At 42.0% G+C, this 23,424-nt stretch overlaps 2 protein-coding genes across 2 annotated transcripts in view; both read left to right on the top strand.

Annotated features, from left to right (window-relative positions):
- LOC142472493 (uncharacterized) overlaps positions 1–8,779 on the top strand; it is a 118,362-nt gene extending 109,583 nt beyond the window's left edge. Inside the window, exon 4 of the mRNA XM_075579551.1 lies at positions 3,509–8,779. Coding sequence (XP_075435666.1) covers positions 3,509–5,217 — 1,709 coding nt within the window. The 3' untranslated portion in view covers positions 5,218–8,779. The remainder of the gene's footprint in view (positions 1–3,508) is intronic.
- LOC142472496 (uncharacterized) overlaps positions 1–23,424 on the top strand; it is a 664,758-nt gene that overhangs the window by 435,444 nt on the left and 205,890 nt on the right. The gene's annotated exons all lie outside the window — the stretch shown is intronic.

Below are 23,424 nucleotides of genomic sequence, written 5' to 3' on the forward strand. Positions count from 1 at the left end.
ATCTTTCTACGCGTGCGGTTAAGATCGCCTGCTATGAAGATATGTCCCTTCGCGACAGTGTGTAGTTTATTAAAGAACTGTGTAAAGAATGTAGCGCTCGTCTCGCATGGGGCGTAGACTGACGCTAATGTCAGAAGTTGACTCTGTATCATCCCCGTAAGGATGATATAACGACCTTCCGGGTCCGCATATTGTTTATTTATATCTAACGCTAGTTTATTGTGTACTAAGATAGCCACTCCTCTTTTCTTTGCCTTGTTAGAGGCCAGATAAAAAGTTCTGTAATTTTTGTCTAGATATTTCGGGTGATTGGAGTGTGAAAAGTGGGTTTCTTGTAGAAAAAGTATATCGGCTTTCAGGCGGCTATACTCTTTAAATGCGATTCTACGTTTAACCGGACTGTTAAACCCTTTGACATTGTGTGTAATCATTATTAGTTCATTACTCATCCTTGTCTGCAGAAGAGGTGTGCTCCATTGGCGAGGTCATCTGGGCCGTTCGTTGGTCCGCATACTCCAACTGCTTCTGGGGATCTGTAGTTCTCCATCTTCCTGTAGGTTGGTGCACTATGGGGGGGAAGATACATGAGGGGAGGGGGGGAACATCCAGACAGACATAAAAAACACAGATAAACAGTGGTCTCAGAGCCTCGGTACCAGTACCCCGGCTGTGAGACCATCGCCCTTGGGTACTCAGTGTAGGCGGCCAGGTACTCCCTCCCCCCCTGCCCCCCTCCCTCCCTCACTGGAATCCCCTCCCAAGGGACTTTGCCGGTCATTGGAGTTGATGTCCTTTCCCGCTCCGGCTGTCGGTCCATGCAGGAACAAATGCAGGCTCGAACCCCGCTATCCGGCCTCCCTCCTATAAAATCTTCAAACAACAACTAGCAAACAATGCTTTCCTATGATCATTCCTTTGCCCTACGTACTCCACTTTACGGTAACCTGCCTCTCCCCCTTGTAATACATTATCCTTGTACCCCCACTTGGAGCTAATAATCCCGCCTCTGTGTCTCTGTGTGGCGCCTCCGGCCCTTGCTTGGCCTGGTCCTATGTATCCCTCCACTTTCAGTGGCTGTTGACCTTAAAGAGCAGGGCCACCATCTACAGAGATGAACCGACTGCACCGGAATCGAGCCTATATTGGTTACCTGGGGCCTTTTGATCTACTTCTTGTTCTCGCTCCCTCCCTTCTATCTTCCCGTGTGTGTATTGCCTTCTCACCTCTATCTTTCTCTTATTTAATCACTTCCCTATCTCCGATCCCTCTCCAATCTTTCCAGAAATTCTTCTCTTAAGCTAACCTACTCTTACCTTCCACTATTTCACCTTCCCCTCCTTTCCCGATAACCTACGTACTCCTCTCTACTTCACCTCCCTACTCCTCCCCTCTCCGCTCCCTCCTCGAACCCATCTACCTACTACTTCTCTCCTTCTAGCCACTTACCCTAAACCACCTACTTAATCTACTTACCCCATCCGATCTCGCCCTATTACACGTCCCCCTCCTTCCTTTCCGCCTCACTTTCCCCTCTCTCCCTATATAACCCACCCTATCTGCGCTACCCGTGCCCCTCTTATCTGTTTCTCCGGCTGACTGAGCTCTCTCCCCACTGCCCCCCTCAGCTCCGTAATGAAACATGTCCACCAAAGATTCTTTTATTGTCCGCCGGTGCAGTCCATGGCGATCCCCGCGTGGTGTTCCGTTGCAGTCACTTTCCTGCTTCCTGGTCTGTGTGCAGGTGTCTGGGATCTCCGCTGCTCCCGGTGGTCCCTGCCTCTTCACTGTCGGTTCCCTCACTCGCCGTTGCTTGCTTCCGGCTCCTCGTGATGACGTCGCGGCCAGGATCTCCTCTGCTCCTCGCCACCTCCAAGATGGCCGCTCCGGGTCCCGCCCCTTCCGGTGACGTATTTCCTCTGGGCGCCATTTTGGATTTGACAACTCACCGAGGCGGACATCATCTACATGGCTTCCCGCTCACCTCGATCTTCCCGCCTTCCTGGTTCTGCGTTCCAGGGTGCCTGCGCTGTCTCCGCCATCTTGGGTGCCATGCCATCTCCACGAGGTAAGTCCAAAAGAGTTTTTTTAGCAGGTGCCCGACATCCCGGGTATGCGGCATGCACCAGCTCTGGTAGGGGGGGGGGGAGGGGGCGCGAGGTGCATTAGTCCAGGGCAAAGGTATATAGTTCTTGACTTTTTGAACATTAAACTGTCAACTTTATTAAAGCACAAACTGTGATGAAACATAGTAGTTATACGTTTCCTCATCCTTGAGTGGCCCCTTCATCAGCTGTGCTTCCGACTGTGGTCCAGGATGGTCCCGGGGCCGGCTCTTCCGTCTCGTAGGCCGTGGGGGTCAGCCGCAGCCCCAGCTTCTTGAGGAACGCCTCACCTTCTCCAGGGGCTTTCATACTGATTGGGCGTCCATTTTTAATCACCATCAGCCCGAAGGGAAATAGCTAACGGTAGTGGATGGCCTTATCCCTGAGGCATTTAGTTATGGGCCACAGCTCTCTTCTCCGGGCTAATGTAATTGGGGCAATGTCCTGGAATACTGCAATTTTGGTGCCCTCAAATTCTCTCAGGGGTGCATTCCTTGCGTGCTGCAGCACCGCTTGCCTGGTCTTATAGTGATGGAGCCGCACTATAATGTCCCGCGGTCGTTCTGTTGGTTGTGGCTTTGACCGGAGCGCCCGATGGCATCTATCCATTCCCAGTTTATCTTGCGGGGAATCCGGGCACATATGGGCGAGCCACCGCGCCACGAACTCCTCACAGTCTCCCACAGTCTCTGGGACGCCCCGTAGGCGGACATTGTTGCGTCGGTCGCGATTTTCTGCGTCTTCTTGTCTGTCTTTTAATTCGTTAATTTGCGCCTGCAGGTCCGCTGTCTTTTTTGTATTGCGCAGGCCAACCTTGTCGTTAGCATCCACCTTCACTTCAAGCTCCTGCGTTCTTTCCCCCAGGCTCCCTACCTCCTTTCCCAGGGCTCTAATTTCAGCCTGCAACATGGATTTTAAGTCTGTATATAGTCTTTCAAAATCGCAGCGTCTTACCGGCAGAAGACCCTGATCCTCCCCTGTATCCCCCTCCTCTGATTCTGATCCAGTGCGGGAGGTAGGTGCCCTTGCTGCCGTGGCTCTGCTCGGTTTACCTCTGCCAAAATACTCTGGGAGCCCCTTTTTTTTAGGGGTTTTAGCTATCTTTTTTGACATCCTGGATCTTTAGTTAGTATAAGGTGGTGTTTTTATTCAAGTCTTGCCAGTTTTGTTGTTCGTTTTTTTAGAAAAACAGGGAGTGAGGCACAGAGCTCTCAGTTCAAGCTTCCATGCTCCTTGCTTCCCAGCATGCACCTCCCGTTTATTTCTATTTTAATGGCGGAGCAGAGCCAGCATGCGACTGCTCTCCTCAATGTCTTGGCCACGCCCCCTGCAAGTAGTTTTTATTCATAATTTGCTTTACAAATTGAAACTATTTGAGTGTTCTCGTTTTTGTTTCCTTCTGTTAGAGACCTACCTGATTGAGGAGGAGGAGGAGGAGGAGGAGGAGGAGGAGGAGAACGGGACCTCTATGTCCAGAAGCTGGCTGACCCCCTGCAGCCCAGAAGTGCCAAAAACCAATGATTCCTGCCACATGATGGACACGTGCAAGGAACCAGGGCTACATGATGGGGAATTTTCAAGCCTTGTACAGAACACAGCACAGACTGACTCTACATATGGTTCTAGCATAAGATATGAGAGAGATTCAAGAAGCTGCCGCCGTTCTCAGCTTTTTGTCTGTTGTAAGTGTGGGAAAAGTTTCTCACTAAAGAGGGACTTGCTCACACACCTTTGTGTCCACACTAGCATGCAATCCTTTACCTGTACAGACTGTGGGAAAAGTTTTTCACTGAAGGGAAAACTCCTTTCACATCAGAGGATTCACTCAGTGGAGAAACGTTTTAATTGTATCGAGTGTAGGAAGCCATTCAGCACTAAGAGCAGACTCCTCAGACACCAGAAAATTCATACAGGGGAGAAACCGTTCACATGTACAGAGTGTGGCAAAAGTTTTTCAGAGAAGTGCCACCACCTCATACACCAGAGGATTCATACAGGGGAAAAACCTTTCACATGTACAGTGTGTGAGAAATCTTTTTCTTGTAAGAGCAGCCTGTTCAAACACCAGAGGATTCATACAGGGGAGAAACCTTTCACATGTACAGAATGTGGGAAACAATTCCATCTTAATTCCAGTTTCCTCATACACCAGAGTATTCATACAGGGCAGAAACCTTTCACATGTACAGTGTGTGGGAAAAGTTTTTCACAGAGCAGCAACCTTCTCATACACCAGAGGATTCATACAGGGGGGAAACCCACATGTACAGAGTGTGGGGAAAGTTTTTTGCACAAGAGTGACCTTCTCATACACAAGATGGATCATACAGGGGAGACACCTTTCACATGTATAGAGTGTGGGAAACTATTCAATATTAAGAGCAGACTCCTTGCGCACCAGAAGTTTCATACAGGGGAGAAATCTTTCACATGTACAGAGTGTGGAAAAAGCTTTTCAATGAAGCGCAACCTCCTCGTACACCAGAGGATTCATACAGGGGAGAAACCTTTCACATGTACAGAGTGTAAGAAAAGTTTTTCACACAAGAACACCCTTCGCCTACACCAGAAAATTCATACAGGGGAGACACCTTTCACATGTACAGAGTGTGAGAAAAGTTTTTCACACAAGCACGCCCTTCTTGTACACCAGAAAATTCATACAGGGGAGACACCGTTCACATGTACAGAGTGTGGGAAACAATTCAATATTAGGAGCAGACTCCTCGTACACCAGAAGATTCATACAGGGGAGAAACCTTTCACATGTACAGAGTGTGGAAAAAGTTTTTCTATTAAGTGCAACCTCCTCGTACACCTGATGATTCATACAGGGGAGAAACCTTTCACATGTACAGAGTGTGGAAAAAGCTTTTCAGAGAAGCACAAGCTCCTCGTACACCATAGGATTCATACAGGGGAGAAACCTTTCACATGTACAGAGTGTGGGAAAAGTTTTTCACAGAGCAATTACCTTCTCATACACCAGAGGATTCATACAGGGGAGAAACCTTTCACATGTCCAATGTGTGGGAAAAGTTTTTCACAGAGGAGCAGCCTTCTCACACACCAGCGGATTCATACAAGAGAGACACCTTTCACATGTACAGTATGAGAGAAACAATTCCATATAAAGAGCAGCCATCTCAAATACCAGAGTGTTCGTACAGGGGAGAAACCTTTCACATGTACAGAGTGTGGGGAAAGCTTTTCATGCAAGAGCAGGCTGCTCACACACCATAGGATTTATAAAGGGGAGAACCCTTTAACATTAACAGAGTGTGAGAAACAATTCCATTTTAGTAGCAACCACCAGAGGATTCATACAACGGAGAAACCATTTGCAAGTTCATAGTAGGGTTGGGCAATACACTAGTAGCATAGCAATGCCGCGATAATAAAAATGTCGGGTAAGTTGATACTGTCATTATAATTGTTATGGAAGACCAGATGAGCACACTGGGATCACAAACACCAGATAGAACAAAGAAGTCAAATGAACTGAGTTTATGTCGGCCAAAGCCAACAGGAGCAACACAATGCACAAAACAAGCTTAAACTTATGACAGCTTAGAGGGTTATGGGGAGAATTGTAGCTGGCTGAGCGCTGCTGTCGTTAACTTACCCAGGATGTTTTCCACAATCCGTCTGTCTCGGGGTATCCTACGATCCTGAGATTATAGCCGCTCTTTTACAGGTTAAAATCTGACACCAAGACTATGAAGTAGACAGGGGGAGAGAGACACCCACTCAGACTTGTTGTGTGAAAGGGTGCACCAGCAAAACAATAATCAAATAGCAAACTGGTTTCTGAGCCAGAGCGTCACTCCAGAGGTGGAGAGTAGGTAGAGAAGCCCCCAAATAGCATGCACTCGATATTCAGATTAATAAAGATTACAAATGTGGCTATGAGCCAATGAAGGGTTAACCAGTGCAAGATTGCATTGGTTCACTGGTAGTGAAAGATCAGAATATCCCAAACAAAAGTAGTGATTACCGGTAATATTGAGTGTGATTAAAACAAGTTTAATAAGGTCCTATAAGATGAAGTAAAATACAAGGGACACTGACATGGATACAGGGAACACCAATATAAATACAGGAAAGGCTTGTTGTAAAATAGCTAGGCGGACGAGGTCTTGGCAGCTGTTCTTGCTATTGAACCCCTTGTAACACCTTATGCCAAAATTCATGCACTCTATATAGGGCTTCAGAATTTGGTTGTGCGAGTCCTCCGTTCCTAAATAACTGGAAGTATTTATTGAGCGACCATTGCGAATGTTGTCCGTGTGAGGACCTAGGACGCTGACAGAGTTACATCAGCAGATATACCTGATGTACGTTTAGGGTAGACTGCTTTCTCAAGGGCTAGCTATTTGTAGGATTCCCTCTCTACCTACTCCACCTCTGGAATGACTTTCTGGCTCAGAGACCCATTTGCTATTTTAAGACTATGAATTTAAGAATATCTGTAAGAACCGTGAAGCTCTGAAAGGCATCAGCTTACATACTTTTCCGGCCTCCATCTGAAGCCAAGTTACATCAAGTGCTGGCCAATCGGCGAAGAGATGAAACGTCTCCTAACCCAAATTAAATTATGGCCCAAGTTTCCATTGTGCACTGGCCGGTCTGCGTATATTACCAGCCCACCACACAATGGAGCCTTACAAATCCCAACCGTAAAATACCCATAGGGAAATAAGCTGTTTTACAGAGAAACATAATACACAGTTTGTCAACAATTTTAACTGCAATAAGATGGCCAAGAGCCTACAACATAGACAGCCATCTTGGTGGGTACGGCAATCAGAGGCTTTAATTTTTAATATTAAATTCCAGGCTGCCCCTAAAAATTTGTCACTGTCACAGAGCACATTCATTTTGGGGACACTTCACTTTTTAGTTTTGCCCCCTCCTTTACCAACCTTTTCATGGGTTGGTGTGAGCTGTTCCACAAATTTGGAGATGGGAACCCCTTCAGAAGTAATATAATTTTTTTACAAACATTTCATAGACTATTTGATCTTTATTTGGGATGGTGACACTACTTCTTTATCACATTTCATTCAATTACTTAATACAAACACTTCACATTTAAAATTCACTCACAATTATAATTTTCACTATATACATATTTTAAATTTATTATTATACGTTGATCTTAAGTTGCACATTCAAACAGTTGTTTATCGAAAAGGCAAATTCACGCAACACTTTTTTATGGGCGGACAGCTACCACCCTAGGACTCTCCTGCAAGGCATTCCTAAAGGTCAATTTTTAAGATTTAGGAGGAATTGCCCGAACTATGACGATGTTGTCATGCAATCCAACAAATTATATGATAGATTCACTGCCAGGGGCTATAGGTCGATTGATCTAGAAAGAGCTCTAGAAGAGATCAAAATTATTAACAGAGCATCTACCCTAACTAGAACAACAGAACGGGAAGTTAAGAGGGAAACCCCACTCTTTGTTACACAGTTCAGTGCTCCGTCAACAAATCAAAGCAATTGTAAAAGAAACATTGGAAAGTACTGCAATTGGATCCAGCAATACGGACAATAGTGGACGAAGGTCCCAAATTTGTTTTCAGGGGGGCAAAGACCCTAGCTAACTATATCCCAGCTTCTTTCACTCTGAAGAATCTTCTATTGTAACCAAACCCAAAGTTTGTATTGCTGTCATCATTGCATTACATGTCCCTTGATGCAATCCTCCCCATGGTTTTTTCCAGTCACAGGTAAGAGTCACAATATTAATACCTTTATTAATTGTCACACCAAGTATGTGGTCTACTTATTAACCTGTGGCCGTGGAAAACAATATGTGGGGAGGACAATCGGATTGCTCAAACAGAGAATCCAGGAACATTCGGTTAATTAAGAGATTTGATTTAATTCACCCAATCTCTTATAATCTTATGCATTGGGCGATGTCAATCGATTCACCTTCAAAGGTATAAAGCATATTGCACCTATGGTTAAAGGTGGGGACAGAGTTAATAAATTAGACTGCAGAGAAATGTATTGAATATTTATATATAGGAGTAAAAAAAATGTTTGTCTGCACCCTCACCTTATAGGCCTGCGGGGTGACGTCACGGCCCTGCCTTCGCAGGGCGTGACAGTCGCACCACCCTCACACCGTGTGTGCCTCTGTGACGGAGCCTCCAGGTAGCATCCGCCGCCCTCCACCTCAACCACCACCGCCCTCCACCTCAACTCGCCCTCCACTCGACCCGCCTCACACACTCCCCGCGTGTTGTGGTGCCGCGTTGCTCCATCGGCACCACGAGATAGGCAGGGGGGGCAGCCCAGTGGCGGCCGCGGCGCAGCTGACTGTACCCTGGGACGGGCGGTCCATTACCCCTCGCCGCGCACTTCCCCCTCGCCGCGCCCTTAACCCTGCTTGGTCGCGCACTGCGGGACATGGGCGCAGGGGGGGGGGCAGGGCAGTGGCGGCGCAGCTGACTCCCCTTGGGTAGTCCGTGGGGGACACTGGATGCCTCCTGCTACAAGCGCCACCTTTCCTCCCCACCGGCACTCGCCTCCAAACTTGCGCCTCTTACTCCTGTGTCTCTGTGTGTGACACTGTGTAGGGGAGACAGTCTGTGTGGTGGGGGCCAGGGGGACATGCAGGCAGGGGAGCACTAATGTGAGGTGCAAGGGAGGGTACAGTAATGTCACGTGCAAGGGGGGGAGACTCATGTTAGGTGCAAGGGGGGGGGAAAGTTGGGTGATGTGCAGGGGGGGAAGAGTTAAGTGACGTGCAATTTGGGGGCGAGGGGGGGGAGTGATGTGTGGGGATGGGAGAACGCAACTGTGAAGGAGGGGAGGGGGGTGGAGCTGTGAAGAGGAGGGGCGCAGCTGGGAAGGGGAATGAAGTTGTGAACGTGTGGGCCAGCCAGCTGTTAAATGGGGTACATACCGGGCCACGCCGGGTATATCAGCTTGTTTTGCATAAATGTATCCCAATTGGTCTCAACTCTGATTGGGTCATTAGTAATTTTTTGAAGATTGGACCCTTTATTGAGTGGGGAGTGATTATGATTGCTTAATGGGTCTCTTTCCCCCCCCCCTTTTTTCCACCTATTTTCCTTCCACTCCCTCTCTCTCCCCCGCCCCAACCTCTTTCCCTCCTACCCCGTTTTCTTTTTGCCCGAATTAATCATTTATCCATCTCAGTATGGATTCATATGACATGGGCAACTTTATCCTTATCTGTTCCTCATCTCCCTTTTCCAATAGCTCAATAGCTTTATATTGTGTTTCAATTTATGGGATCTATATACATTTGCGTGCCTGAAATTGGATACTTTATATGTGAACAAACTTTATATTATTATGATTAAATCCTGGGCTTGATTGCCTATAATGTATTGGACACATTGATTTATTATTATTTCTTTAGTACACTGCTAGATGTCAAACATGAATATATATGGAGATCATTTTTAGTACATTATTTGTATGTATTTACAGTTTCCTTTAATAATAAATACATTTTTCAAAAATGTAAGCTTAAATACACATTTTCTATATAAAATGGACTGTAGACTTAGTATGCCTTATCACAGATATTTACATGTATAAATTTATTATCTCTATATTAATTTATATATTGGAGTTATTGGAATCAGTATCTCAGCAATATGTATATCTGTTCACAGTTTTTGTGTTGGAGGTACTTAATACTCCATAATTTTACATTTTAAATTGTTATTTAATTATTAAAGAAAGGTGTTTGTGCCGATCACATGCGTATGAAGTGAAACTTCTTTGCATTTTGTCACTCTAGTCTTTCATTCATGCAAAATGATAAAAAAAAATATATATAATTTATGTGACAATGCAAAGCAGTGTCACTTAGAACAGGGGGGCGCAAACTTTTCCCTGCGCCCCCCTGCCGGCGGTCCCCTCACTCCCACGCCCCCCCTAACCCCACTTACCTGCGCTTCGGCGTCATGACGTCACGTTGCCATAGCAACATGACGTCACATGACCTCGACGCCGCGTTGCCATGGCGACACAGGAAGGAAGCCGCCGGAGCCTAGGTAAGTAAAGGTTTACAGAGGCCCTGCAGCTCCCCCGGCACTAAAGTTAAGTGCCTTTTGGGAAGCGCGCGGGGCCTCTGTAAACCCCGCGCCCCCCCGCCGGCAGTCTCGCGCCCCCCCAGTTTGCGCACCGCTGACTTAGAATGTGCATATGGCTCTGTGTGTATATATATATATATATATATATATGTGTGTGTGTATACTGTATATGTATATGTATATGTGTATATAAATATATATATATATTTATATATTAGAAAAGAAAAAGCGCCCGATCCATGTGTAAAATCCAATAATAAATGTTTAATTTACCACGAAAAAAGACAAATGCACACTCACACTTTGCCAGTGTATTAAAAGCGTTGTATGGGACAAACCCATGCACCAAACAGATGTCAGACTGAAACAAGTTCGTTCCGTCTGTGCGAACCGCAAGGCTTCACTGCTGCTGGTGTCACCGTCTCAGCATCTCTCCGGCAACCCGAATGAGCAGCCTGCAGTTCCTATTCAGCACGGCTCGTCTTGGATGAGATGACAGAGAACTTCTGTGCTGGTGCCTGTGTTAGGCGTGTTAATTGTCCTATTAATTGTTACCCATTGTATTTTTCATTTGTATATGTTTTGTATGTCCAGTGTTTTAATCATTTTATTAAATGTTGTTATTTTCAATTCACCCTTGATCTCAGCTGATATATAATTAATATTATATGTTGTTTGTTTATACAGTATTACACTATGTTTTGTGTTTTTTTTACTTTCTTTTTAAGCACATCTTTATCACCTGGAATCCTCATCGGTCTCCTCCTGGTGGTGATTATATCCTTTCTTGTTGGCGCCTTTTATAATACTAATCTTTTTTTCTCTCAATTGTACATACACCTTAAATTTCTAACTTAAACACACTCTAAAGAATAAAAATATTGAGTCTCTGAAAAATGAAATGTTCTGATAGAAATCAGAAATATTGAGTCTCTGAAAAAATAGAATGTTTTGAGTCTTTTAAAAAATGAAATATTCCTGATAAGATCAGACCTCTGCCTGGTATCTTATTTTTTCGTTGGTTAACGGTCAAAGTTTATGTCTCGTCAAAACATTAACTTGATGTGGCTGTGCTTTAGGTGACTTTGGTCTTTGGTGGAGCTGGAATGAGCTTTACTGTACTTTGGGTCCAGGGAAAGAACTCTGCCACTTTAATTGCTGTATTGGTGGTTAGTACGGGCCCTTTCATCTGGGATGAGGAGCATGCTTGTTTAGGAACTACTTGACCTTTAACTCCGTCTCGTGTAGGTGCACTTTTATCATACCTTATGCCTAGAGAGACTCAAAAAATGTATTAGTGGAATACAATACTTATTAATTGTTTTATTACCAATAGATGGTCCTTAATTTGTTCCTTTGAACTACTGATAGTCATAAGTCATCCCATAAGTGTCCCACAGGGAGATAATTTATACCTAAGAACAAATTCTTGTATCAATGTGTTTACTACTGTCTTAACATCCGCATATAGACAGAGGTATCTCCTATTAATGCTCCTCATATTTAAAACTAAGCAGCTAATGTGGACTTGACTGTACTACAATCTAAGTTCCTAAGGCTTTGGGCCTCAGCCATTGTCAAACCAATTGCTTCCATAATCAACTCTATCCTGTCTACAGGCCATATCCCTAAAACCTGGAAAACTACCAGAGCTGTCCCAATCTTCAAAAGTGGGGACAAAAACACTGTCTCAAACTACAGACCAATATCTCTTCTCCCAATACACACTTGCTCTCATTCATGCCTCACTGTCATCTCCTCCGATGCAAATGGTATCAACCTTTTCATAAAATACTAACTAACCTTAAAACTTGCCCCACAAATTAAACATCCCAATAGCCTGCACTCATGGCTATTATTTCACACACAGTCACTCCTACCACACCCATTGTGGCCAAGCACTGCCATCTACAGCACTTATTCCCTCACCTGCTATCTCTGTAAATTTCCCTTAAACCTTAGATTTTAAGCTCTTAAGAGCAGGGATTTATTTTCCTATTGTCTGATTTTGCTGCACTTACTATTCTATTATAATTCCCTCTACTGTATTCTTTATGAAGTGCTGAGAACATTTTTGACGCTATATATATAAAGTCATACACGGCAATACACTACTATCCAAAGTCATGGACAAAAATGTGTTCACTCCCAATTAAACAATTACTATACTAAGACAAATGCCCCAAGCCAATTCCAGTCAGGCCTCCACCCCAAACACTCCATTGTAACTATTCTGCTAAAAATATGAAATGCCTTGCATATAATATATACCCTGCTCACTTATGTAACTGTATTTGCAACTAGGTATCACCTGTCCTTTAACTCTATACCTAGAACATATCCAAAAACGAGAGGTGACTCCCAATGCACCACTTTGGCAAAACATTCTACAAATATTTTAACAATAACTACTGCTTATAATAAAATAGAACACCTATGGAAAAAATAAATGGTTAAAAGTTATAAAATATATCACATATTCATATAATAGTCAAATGCTTTTGTATAGGAGTTCACACTAAATTTCTTGTAATATAATCTCTTTGCACAATGCCGAACACACTGACAGCGTTATTTTTTTTTTTTTTTTTAATTTTTTTTTATTAGGCAATCATATTTTTACAGAGTGTTGACAATACAGTAATGCAGAGTATGGGCCTAATACATCTTTTTTCTTTAACTGAAGGGAAAGAAGAAAGGCTCAACGTCCCCCCTGGCCTTAGTTGGTCCATCGGGGCGGCGTGAGTGTAGAAACAGAAAAAGGGGATGGGGAGGGGAGGGGGGGGGGGAAGGGGTACGACCAAGACAGGTCTTACTCTCCTACTCCTTGTCGGCTCTTGGCTGTGTCGTGGCATTTTATCTACTTCTGGGTTATTATGGGTGAGTTCGGCATAACAGAGTCATATGGGTTTCCCATGGGTCCCAGATTTTATTAAATGTGAAGGAAGAACTTTTCAGGAAGGCTGACAGTCTTTCCATGTCCTTTACTGTTTGTACTCTTTGTATTATTATTTGTTTTGAGGGAGGAGACACCTTCTTCCAGGCCGCAGCCACCGCACATCTAGCCGCCGTTAGGATGAGACAGCGTTATTTTTTAAAGACACTCAGAGAAAAATTTCAGAGCATGTTTATCTTGGGCAGTTTGCCAGCCCGGGCGTTTCGCCAAAAAAGACCTTGAAAGTGCAAAACAGATAACAAAACAGTTTCTCCGTCTTCTAAATATTAATTACTGGATTGAAACTTCAGCTCAAAGTTAAAAATGGAGCTCTCTCCACAGCAATAAAACCGAAAAAATGTATGGCCTCTCAAAAATAAAAATATGGCCTCTCAAAAAATAAAAATATGACCTTTCAAAAATAAAAATATGGCCTCTCAAAAAATAAAAATGGGACAATGAACTAAACTGAGGTTAGATCAACTTATGAACACACCCTATATAATTTAAACAATACGTGCAAGCTTAAAATCTCTCCAACATATCCTAATCCTATAGAAATGCAATTGACATGTTTTTACTGGTTTACACACAATACAGAAACCACAATACAGACACACAAAGAACATAGACACAAACTTCTCTCCTACACAGCGAATCAGCTTCTCATATAAATAACCTGCTTTTATTCTCTTTCTAGTTGCCATTAGAACAGAAGGAAAAAGAATATTTTCTGGTTTAAAAGACCCACTCGTGTGGCCAGTACTAACAAACCTTTCAAATCAGATTCTTTTTCTTCTACTCTCTCTCTTAGGGCTGCTCTGCAATTACTGGCAACATGTCCTACCTTTTTACACTTATAACACTTTATGTCCCTTCCAAACAATATACACACAGTCTCTAATTTTATCCCAATTTCTGCATATAAACCCGTCATAAAAATAACCCTCAATATCTACTTCCTCAACAACACATATGCCTTAATTATCTATCGGCAAATTCACTTGCTATTTCTTTCCTATTCACTTTCTTTTTCACTTGTTATTATATTAACTTCTGTCCTGGCAATGGTAAAAATTAATGCAGCGGGACCCTTCTGTCCCTCAACATAATTCTTTTGACCCATATTAACGTAAGGTATGTTTCCCTCTGGGATTCAAAAACACACGAGACGGCGCTCCCTGAGCTTATCAATCCCACAGAAAAAGACCCCTCTTTCATTTAAACATCTGCGCAATTAGTTGATAATAGTACAAACAGTGCCATTCACTGGCCAACAAAATATATTTATATTGTCTCTTTTCGTTCTCTGTATTCATTCTTTATTATCTTTGTCTGCAGACACACAATCCTTTGAGAATTTTTGGTTTCCCATTATTCCCTGTTACAGAAATCAAATTTAATTGACCTGTACAATACTTCTTCGGTTACAGAAATCAAATTTAATTGACCTGTACAATACTTCGGCTACAGCAATCAACTGTTAATTGACCTGTACAATTTAGCGTTACAATAATCAGCGCAAGCTGATTACGTACAACTCTTTTGGCATGTTATTGTTCTGAATAGTGTAAATATGCAAATAAGGACCTGTCACGAGACTGTTCCCCAATCACATTTTCTCACCATAACTATACCAAAGAAAAACTTGAATCCAACCCAGTCCTGATAAACCTTATACTTTTATAACATGGATACAGATAAGACTTTCTAACCAGATCTCCATGAATAACTCACTTGGTAAGTAAATGACAAAACAGAGCAAATGTACAATCAGGGACCCGTCCTGCTCAGACAACAAAAATATTTTATCATAACCCAGGACGGTCTGAAAACAATCCCTTTACGCATACAAACACTCACTTTCATCACCAAAACACCAAAACCTTTAACGGGACTCTTACCTTAGCCCCTAACAACTCTTAACAACTCTTACACTTTAAAATGAATACAGGAACAGAGAATAATAAATTCACGTGAAACTGCTAGGGATTCTTACTCGTCACATCAGATAAGACACCGTTCAAAAATCAGCTCCACGCACCACTCAAAACAATTTAATCAGGCTGTTTGTCTAAAAAATGCAGGTAGCCTTACCTTGATTAATATGAGTGCTCAGGTTTGAGTGATGGAGGAGTGATTCATCCGGGTGCTCGATTCCGATGATATTGAGTCCCTATTTCGGAATGCGCCATCTGTGAAAAGCGTAAATAAAAAACACAGTCTGAGGTTATTTTGAAACAGAATAACACGTGAATTTATTCAAGTCAAGTGCACAACGGAGACAGCTTCAAAACAAAAGCTCTCTAAGAAATAAACATGGTATGCCATATATTTATACCCTAAATTCTAAAGCTCCACCCCTTTATGGGGGGGCTTGCACGTCACTAAACATTACCTCATTTTGTAATACATAACAATACTAAAGCTGATGTCATTTTGTAATACATAATAATATTGTATAACTGCCTGTCAGCTAGAAACCATTCTGGGGTTAAATGGGATGTGCCTATCCTACCACCTGGCATTTGTGTGAGAACTAGTTTCACTGCGCGAATCTAAGTTTATCTCATGGGTTCTCATAACCTTTAGCCTGTTTACACTTTCAATTTGAAGCTGATTGGATGAGGAAGGGTCAATAAATTTAGCTAGGAGCGAAAAAATTCCATTCCTGTTTCACACATTTGTTTATACAGAAATGTAACACAGAAATTAAGACTCACAGAGACAAGACAAGATGGCGGATTGAAATATTCACACAAAATGGCTTCATCCTAAATGCTGTTATGTTGTTATGCCAGACCCCCTAATATCTCATCTTTGTCACAGTGCTTGAATGACAGAAAAGGTATTACAAAATAAACATACAATTACACTATAGGGCAGAACAGCTTCTTAAACTAAAAGGGGTAAAACAGAAAATCCTATACAGTACATTACCACATGCTATGGATTTTTCCCAGAGAGGCACTGGTTCCGAAGATGAGATCTACCCTGCTCTCGCCAAGCATGCCCCATGTCAGATCTGACATTTAACAACCTGGCCCAGACTTAAGTACAACCTTAGATTGTAAGCTCTTCGGGGCAGGGATTTCCTTTCCTATTGTCTGATTTTGCTGCACTTATTGTATAATTATAATTCCCTGTACTGTATTCTTTGTGAAGCGCTGAGTACACTTGGAGGTCCTTGCCTTAAGCTTTTAGCCTAGATCCCTGTAATCATTTTTTAGGACCCTCCACTTTCTCTAACTCTGTCATTGGTGCCAACATGTACCAAGACCGCCGGGTCAATCCCAGCCCCCCCCCCCAACAATCTGTCTACCCGATCCGCAATGTGCCGAACCCGAGCACCCGGGAGACAACAAATTGTTCGGTTCATGCGGTCATGGCAACAGATTGCCCTATCTACCTTCCTAATAATGGAGTCCCCTACCACCACAATCTTTCTTTGTATCTGAGCATCCTGAGACCCCACTGTGCTGGAAGAACCATTCCCCTGGCTGCTAGAGAAATTAGTCTCCCCCAGCCATGCAATTTCTGCCCCGACATTCCCAATATCTTCACTCAACATGGCAAATCTATTGGGATGTGTCAGCTCAGAAACGTCCTGCCTCTCCCTATTGCCCCTGCTTCCCCTTCTGTTACCCAGCTACCTACCTGCTCCTCACTAACAGTGCCACCATCTGCACCACTAGTTGAAGCAAGGGCCTGCTCAGTGAGCTCTAAACCCCTTTCAAGATTGCCAATGTCCCTCAATATTGCAAGTTGCCTCTTCAGTTCAGCAATCTCTGACTCTAAAGAGACCACCCGCTCACACTTCCCACAGCGGTATGCTCCTTGGAACAGCTTCTCCAAGTGCACATACATGTGACAAGATGTGCATTGAGTGGCATTTTCAATCCAGCTCATTCTAGCAACTATGAAGTTTATAAGTACTAACAGTAAACTGTACTTCAATAAACTATACCTTGTTTAACCGCTTCCTTGTTCAAACTGCTTCTGTTTCTAACTGCACACACTTTAAATAACCAGCACTTTAAACAACTGCTTCTGTTTCTAACTGTACACACTATAAAAAACAAGCACTTTAAACAACTGCTTCTGTTTCTAACTGTATTGTATTGTATGTCTTTATTTATATAGCGCCGTTAATGTACATAGCGCTTCACAGCAGTAATACATGTGGTAATCAAATAAATAACAGATAATATAAATAACAGATCATGGGAATAAGTGCTTTAGACATTAAGGAAGAGGAGTCCCTGCTCCGAGGAGCTTACAGTCTAATTGGTAGGTAGGGAGAACGTACAGAGACAGTAGGAGGGAGTTCTGGTAAGTGCGTCTGCAGGGGGCCAAGCTTTATGTGCCATGTGTTCAGAATAGCCACAGTGCTATTCATATGCTTCTTTAAGCAAGTGTGTCTTAAGGTGGGTCTTAAAGGTGGATAGAGAGGGTGCTAGTCGGGTACTGAGGGGAAGGGCATTCCAGAGGTGAGGGGCAGTCAATGAAAAAGGTTTAAGGCGGGAGAGGGCTTTAGATACAAAGGGGGTAGAAAGAAGACATCCTTGAGAAGATCGCAAGAGTCTGGATGGTGCATAACGAGAAATTAGGGCTGAGATGTAAGGAGGGGCAGAAGAGTGTAAAGCTTTAAAAGTGAGGAGAAGAATGGAGTGTGAGATGCGGGATTTGATCGGAAGCCAGGAGAGGGATTTCATGAGGGGAGATGCTGAGACAGATCTAGGAAAGAGTACAGTGATTCTGGCAGCAGCGTTAAGGATAGATTGTAGGGGAGACAGGTGAGAGGCAGGAAGGCCAGACAGCAGGAGGTTACAGTAATCAAGACGGGAGAGAATGAGGGCCTGAGTCAGAATTTTAGCAGTCGAGCAACAGAGGAAAGGGCGTATCTTTGTTATATTGCGGAGGAAAAAGCGACAGGTTTTAGAAATGTTTTGAATGTGAGGGGCAAATGTGAGAGAGGAGTCGAGTGTGACCCCAAGTGTAAGGTTAAAACTGTCTTCTGTCTTCTGGAATTGATAAGGTTAAAAAGAATATGCTGGCCTTGCTATTTTCATGTGAGGCTATTGTAAATAGCTTCAGACCAACTGTTCAATGCCTGTCAAAATATTGTTAAAATAAGACCACAGAGGATAGGGCTGCCTTATAAGTCACCATTGTATATGTCTCTTGCTCTGCAGTTAAATGTTTTAAGCTCTACAGAAAAGGCATTATGTGAAGGATACATGTAAATTTAGATGTGTACCCATATTTGTAACAGATGACAACTGTATTTTTGTCCCTGCCTTGTGTATATAAACCTGCTTATGAACCATTAAAATTTAGTTGTAAGAACTCAGCCAAGGTGCCTCCCTGAATTCTTACAGCTCCGAGCTCGTATATGTCATCCTATTTGAAATAATTATATATCTGTTGCGTTTCAGTAGCTCCCGGGAGAAAAGGTTTTGCTTGCCCTAGAAGGACCGGATCTGTAGAGATCTAACAGTTTTGGTGACAGAAGTGGAATTTCGCACAGGAAAAAGGGTGAGTAAAGATTTTTTTTATTTGTTTCTCACCTTTTCCTCTGCGAAACTAAACAACCTAAATTTATAAGGGCAAAAGAACATAAGGTGAGAGTCCTTATTGTTTAATCGTGGGTAAGTCCCTTTAATCAAGGGTAAGTCCCCGATTTATGTAACAAAGGGTGAGAGTCCCTTTGGTTTTATCGAGGGTAAGTCTGTGATTTATGTAACAAAGGGTGAGTCCCTATTGTTTAATCAAGTGTACAGTAAGTCCCTGATAAGTAAAACGGACAGTATATGATTTCAAATAGCATGGCAATTTAAGTTAAGTTAAGTTAAAATTGTTTAAAGTTAAGTTAATAATTGTTTATTAATACGTGCGCATAAAGTGTTAAGATTACTTTCCTGTATAAACTCATTATGGGCACTAACATTTTGTCATCTAATGAACTTACACTAACCTGTCAGCCCTCGCACAAACCTCTCCCTCACTGTCAGTGGCAAAATCAGCTGTCTCTCTCTCTCGCCTGTATGTATTGTAATAAGCAGCTGCAAGTAGCCCCCACCTTTTTTCCTCCAGCTATTTTTACACAGGCATAGGAATGTACCAGAATCGTGAATGACAGCATGGCTATTAGGAAAAACGAACATGCAAACTCAAATTATTTGTGCAACATTAACTGAGTATGAGTATATATTAAGTTTAAATTAATAATATTTTCCCGTCTGAATTGAAAAGTGGAAAACAAGAGTATAACAGGTATAGCTTTCTTTTTCCCTCAGAATGTTTTATTTTTAAGTATGGATATGATAAAAAAAAAGGTTGATTGATTGAGTAATCCCTGTGTGTGTGCTTGTAAGAATCTGGGTGAATTCTATCTATGTGAAAGTGTTATTTGCATTGAATAATAAGAATACTGGTTTATTGTATGTATACAAAATGACTATTCAGGACTTGCAAATGATTGTAAAATAAGAATATAATTAATTGCTCATGATTGAAATTTAATTTTTAAAAGGTGTACACCACCACAATAATATAAACTAATTTACACTGGGCAGGGGAAAGTTTTGGGTATCTGTGGAGAAAAAGAATAACGAAAGGATGAATTATTTTTGTAAACAGTCCAGTCACTGGAATAATAAGGATGTTTATCGTACTGGCCAGGCGATTTATTTCCTTAACCAGAATTATAATTCTTTTCCTCTAAATCTCCACAGATAAAATCAGGTGAATATCTTATATAGAATAACAGGGGAAATATATTCTAGACACAAAGCTAACTAGAAGCTCAGCATTTTAAAAATTAGTTTAAAAAAAAAAAAAAAGAATTTAATTATGATATGAAGAAAAAAAAAAGGGATATCTTTATTAATTTATTCTGCAGGATCAAACTGTTTTGTTTTCCTATTTATTAAAATAGGTGAGAAAATATGTGTCTGTTATTTTTTGTAAAAACTGGTTGAATGTGTGAAAGAAGCGTAAAATTCTGTTTGTTTCGTATCTGCGCTCTCTGCTCTTTTTGTGTATAACCAGTAACTAAACTATCTAAAAGTATATGTTAAAGCCTACAATTTTCTGTTTAACAAAGATCTAGTTTTAATTTTTGAATACCAGAAACATTGTCGGGCTGTGTGAAGAGCTGCATATTTCAAGCTGTCCCAAATTGTATTGCAGTAACCAGTAATTAACCATTTTTTTTCTGTTACAAGATTTTGGCAGGAAGCCCAGAGAGTTATTTGAGCTTGTTATATGGCTTGAAATGGAAACAGGTGTAAATTGATTAATATAGAGTTCCAATAAACAGAGGACAGTAACCCAGAATGAGCACTCTAAACACCTGGTGGGTGGGTAACGAAGTGGTTAAAACTTAAATCTTTAATATCCGTGTAAAATAATGGGGATTAAAACAAATATTAAACGCTCAGATCCTATAGTATGAATACAATGTAATGTTCTGGATCACTGATGAACTGCATAGAATCACTAGTGTATTGCAGTGTGAACAGGTGGATAAAGTAACCACTATTCCAATGTAATCAGCACAGAAACTCTAGTGCTGAGCCATGTATAAGTGTGCAGACCCCGAAATAGCAGTAAAGCAACGTACAAGGAAAACGGCCCCTGACCAGGTCTGCCAGTATACTAATAATAATAATAATAGCATGTTCTTCTATAGTGCTGCTGGTTGTGCGCAGCGCTTTGCAGAGACATTTTTGCAGGCACGGGTCCCTGCCCCGTGGAGCTTACAGTCTACATTTTTGGTGCCTGAGGCACAGGGAGATAGAGTGACTTGCCCGGAGTCTCGGGGAGCCGACACTGGGAGTTGAACCGGGCTCCCCTGCTTCAAGCTCTCAGTGCCAGTCGGTGTCGTTACTCACTGAGCCACTCTGTCTCATATACTAGAGGGTTCTCTATGGAATTATTTTTCTGCAAAGTTGATCAAATATTTAATATTTTATCATTTTTAACCATCTTTTTCTCTCAAATGTGGCCCCACCTTTAAATCTGTGTCTATAGGTTTTTATGCTACAGGTTGTTCTTTCAGCAAATCAGATGCTATTTTGTGTTCTAAAAGTTTCTGTCAGAATACTATAGCAGATTATATTTATATTCAGTAGGGTTCTTTTGAGATTTTTTTAATGAAAATTTTATAGTCAAAGGTTTTAGGTTAGTTTTGCTATACATCAAGCAATTCCATTAAGGTTATGCTTTAAATGCTGTTATCCTTTATGAGATATTGTTCACATGTAATACAAGTGAACAAAAGGAGGGTGTTATTGCTGTTATTATTGCTGGCTGCCACTGAAACCATATGGCAAGGGCTGAGTGTGTCAGCTCTTGGCTCTTGGGTATAATATTGTACCTTACTAGCTTGCCTGTAATTTTTCCTTTTTATACCCCCACATGGGTATAAACTAGGAACTGTGTATGTAGGGTTAACTGCCAGTGGGCTAGTTAATGCATTCTCTGTGTATTCCCTTTGCCTCATGGGCCTGTAGCTGTCTGTGCAGGCTTATAAGTGGATTGCCTTGTATGGGTGGCCCCTTATGAGAAATAGCTGCACAGAATATGCTTATGAGAATAGCTGTTTCCTGGCACATGAGGGAAAAGGGAGGGGATATTTTGGCCTGTCTTGTCTGCCAAGCAAAGTATTCTTAGCTGGTATCTTAGAGAAGAGAAGGTTTTAGAACCCCACTTGATAGGTGCAAATAGTGGAGTGCAAGTTCTTGTGTTTACATGTTTGTTTTATGTGTTCTAAGCCTGCAATGAATTGTGTTTGTCCTGTGATTTAAACCCAGGTTGGTGAATTAGCATGTGAATTAACATGTGAATTACATGTGAATAAGCATTCCAATGCCCCAGCTCAGATATTGAGTGCCTGAAAGTGAACTGACCCTGTTATTTTCTATGTCATATTCCCTTAGCGGAACTGTGAAATTTCTTGTGTGTCAGTTTTAGGAGGATATTTGGGTGGAAATATAATTATTTTGGTTGCAGGAGTTGTGGGGCCAAAGTGCTGTTAGTCACTTAATTTTCCCCAGCAAGCAGGCATGATTTGACGGAACGCAGTGTGAATTACACCAGGGCCTCCCTGTGCCCCCCAGACTCCTGGATTTCGAGTCCAAATCTCCCCAAGTTATTTTCCTAATAAGTATAAGGTCCCCCAAAGTATATTCTCTGTTTCTTGTGTTTGTGTTTTCAAGGTCTTATCCGAATGAACCACCATTTGTTTGTCTGCCTGTTTAGCCTTGTGATTGATCCCTTAAATATAAAGGTGTATTTGGCCTGGCCTAATGTGACAATCAGATATAATTGTCTCTCATGGGAAGACCAATGGTCACCCTAGGTACCTTGTAGATTTAATGTTGTATGATTATGCTCTAAACAGACGATATTAATCAGCATCTATTGTGTGAAACTAATGCAATTGTCTGAGTGTCTCATGTCCAGGTGCAGTCCTTCCAATTAGATGAAGATAAAGGTGACGCAAAAGCGCTTTTCATCTAAAGTGGAGAGGCCCATTCCAGATTCTACCCAATCAGAGTATTTTTCCTGGATCCATGTTACACAAGTGCACCCACAGTCGCTTCAAAATTAAACCTCAACAAAGGAGGGATGGCCTAAAGACACAGCCGTTCTCAGTTGGTGTTTTGGTTCATAAGAAAACCCGGCACTAACCAAAAAAAAAGGAGAAAAGTTCATAGGAAGAAAATTCGTACCTCAACATATGAACTTTGAACTTTTTAATAACCTTTCTTTTTACAGGTTTTATTATTTTAATTACAATGTTTATTCTATTAGGTTTATATACTGTAAGTGGTGTCCACATGAAGACGATAGGGTAGTAACAAGAATATTTTGTTATATAATGGAATCCTGGTAAACAAAGCCCACATCTTAGGTGCAATCTATACCAATGTACTATACATACCCAATAAATTGCACCCCAGGAACACGAGAGTTATATTTAACCCCTTGGAAAAAGACAAGATGCTATAAGATATTTGTAGAACTATATATATAAGAAATTGGTTATGAAGGGAGTAGAAATACAAGTTTACCCTAGGGAAATTATTGACTCTGTGATAGAAGAATAGATAAATTATTATCCTGCAACTAGACCAGGTTATGTTATTTGGGAAAGTGGTTCCAGTGTTTGAAGGTAGAGATGAGGGTTGGGATTTGTTGGGACTTGGTGGTTAGATTATTTCGCTGGGAGCGAAGCTAGTGGATGTTTTTGTATGTGTGTCTGTCCTACTCATTACTCTCTGTG

This window comes from Ascaphus truei, chromosome 22, assembly GCF_040206685.1.
Source record: "Ascaphus truei isolate aAscTru1 chromosome 22, aAscTru1.hap1, whole genome shotgun sequence".
Lineage (NCBI taxonomy): Eukaryota > Metazoa > Chordata > Amphibia > Anura > Ascaphidae > Ascaphus > Ascaphus truei.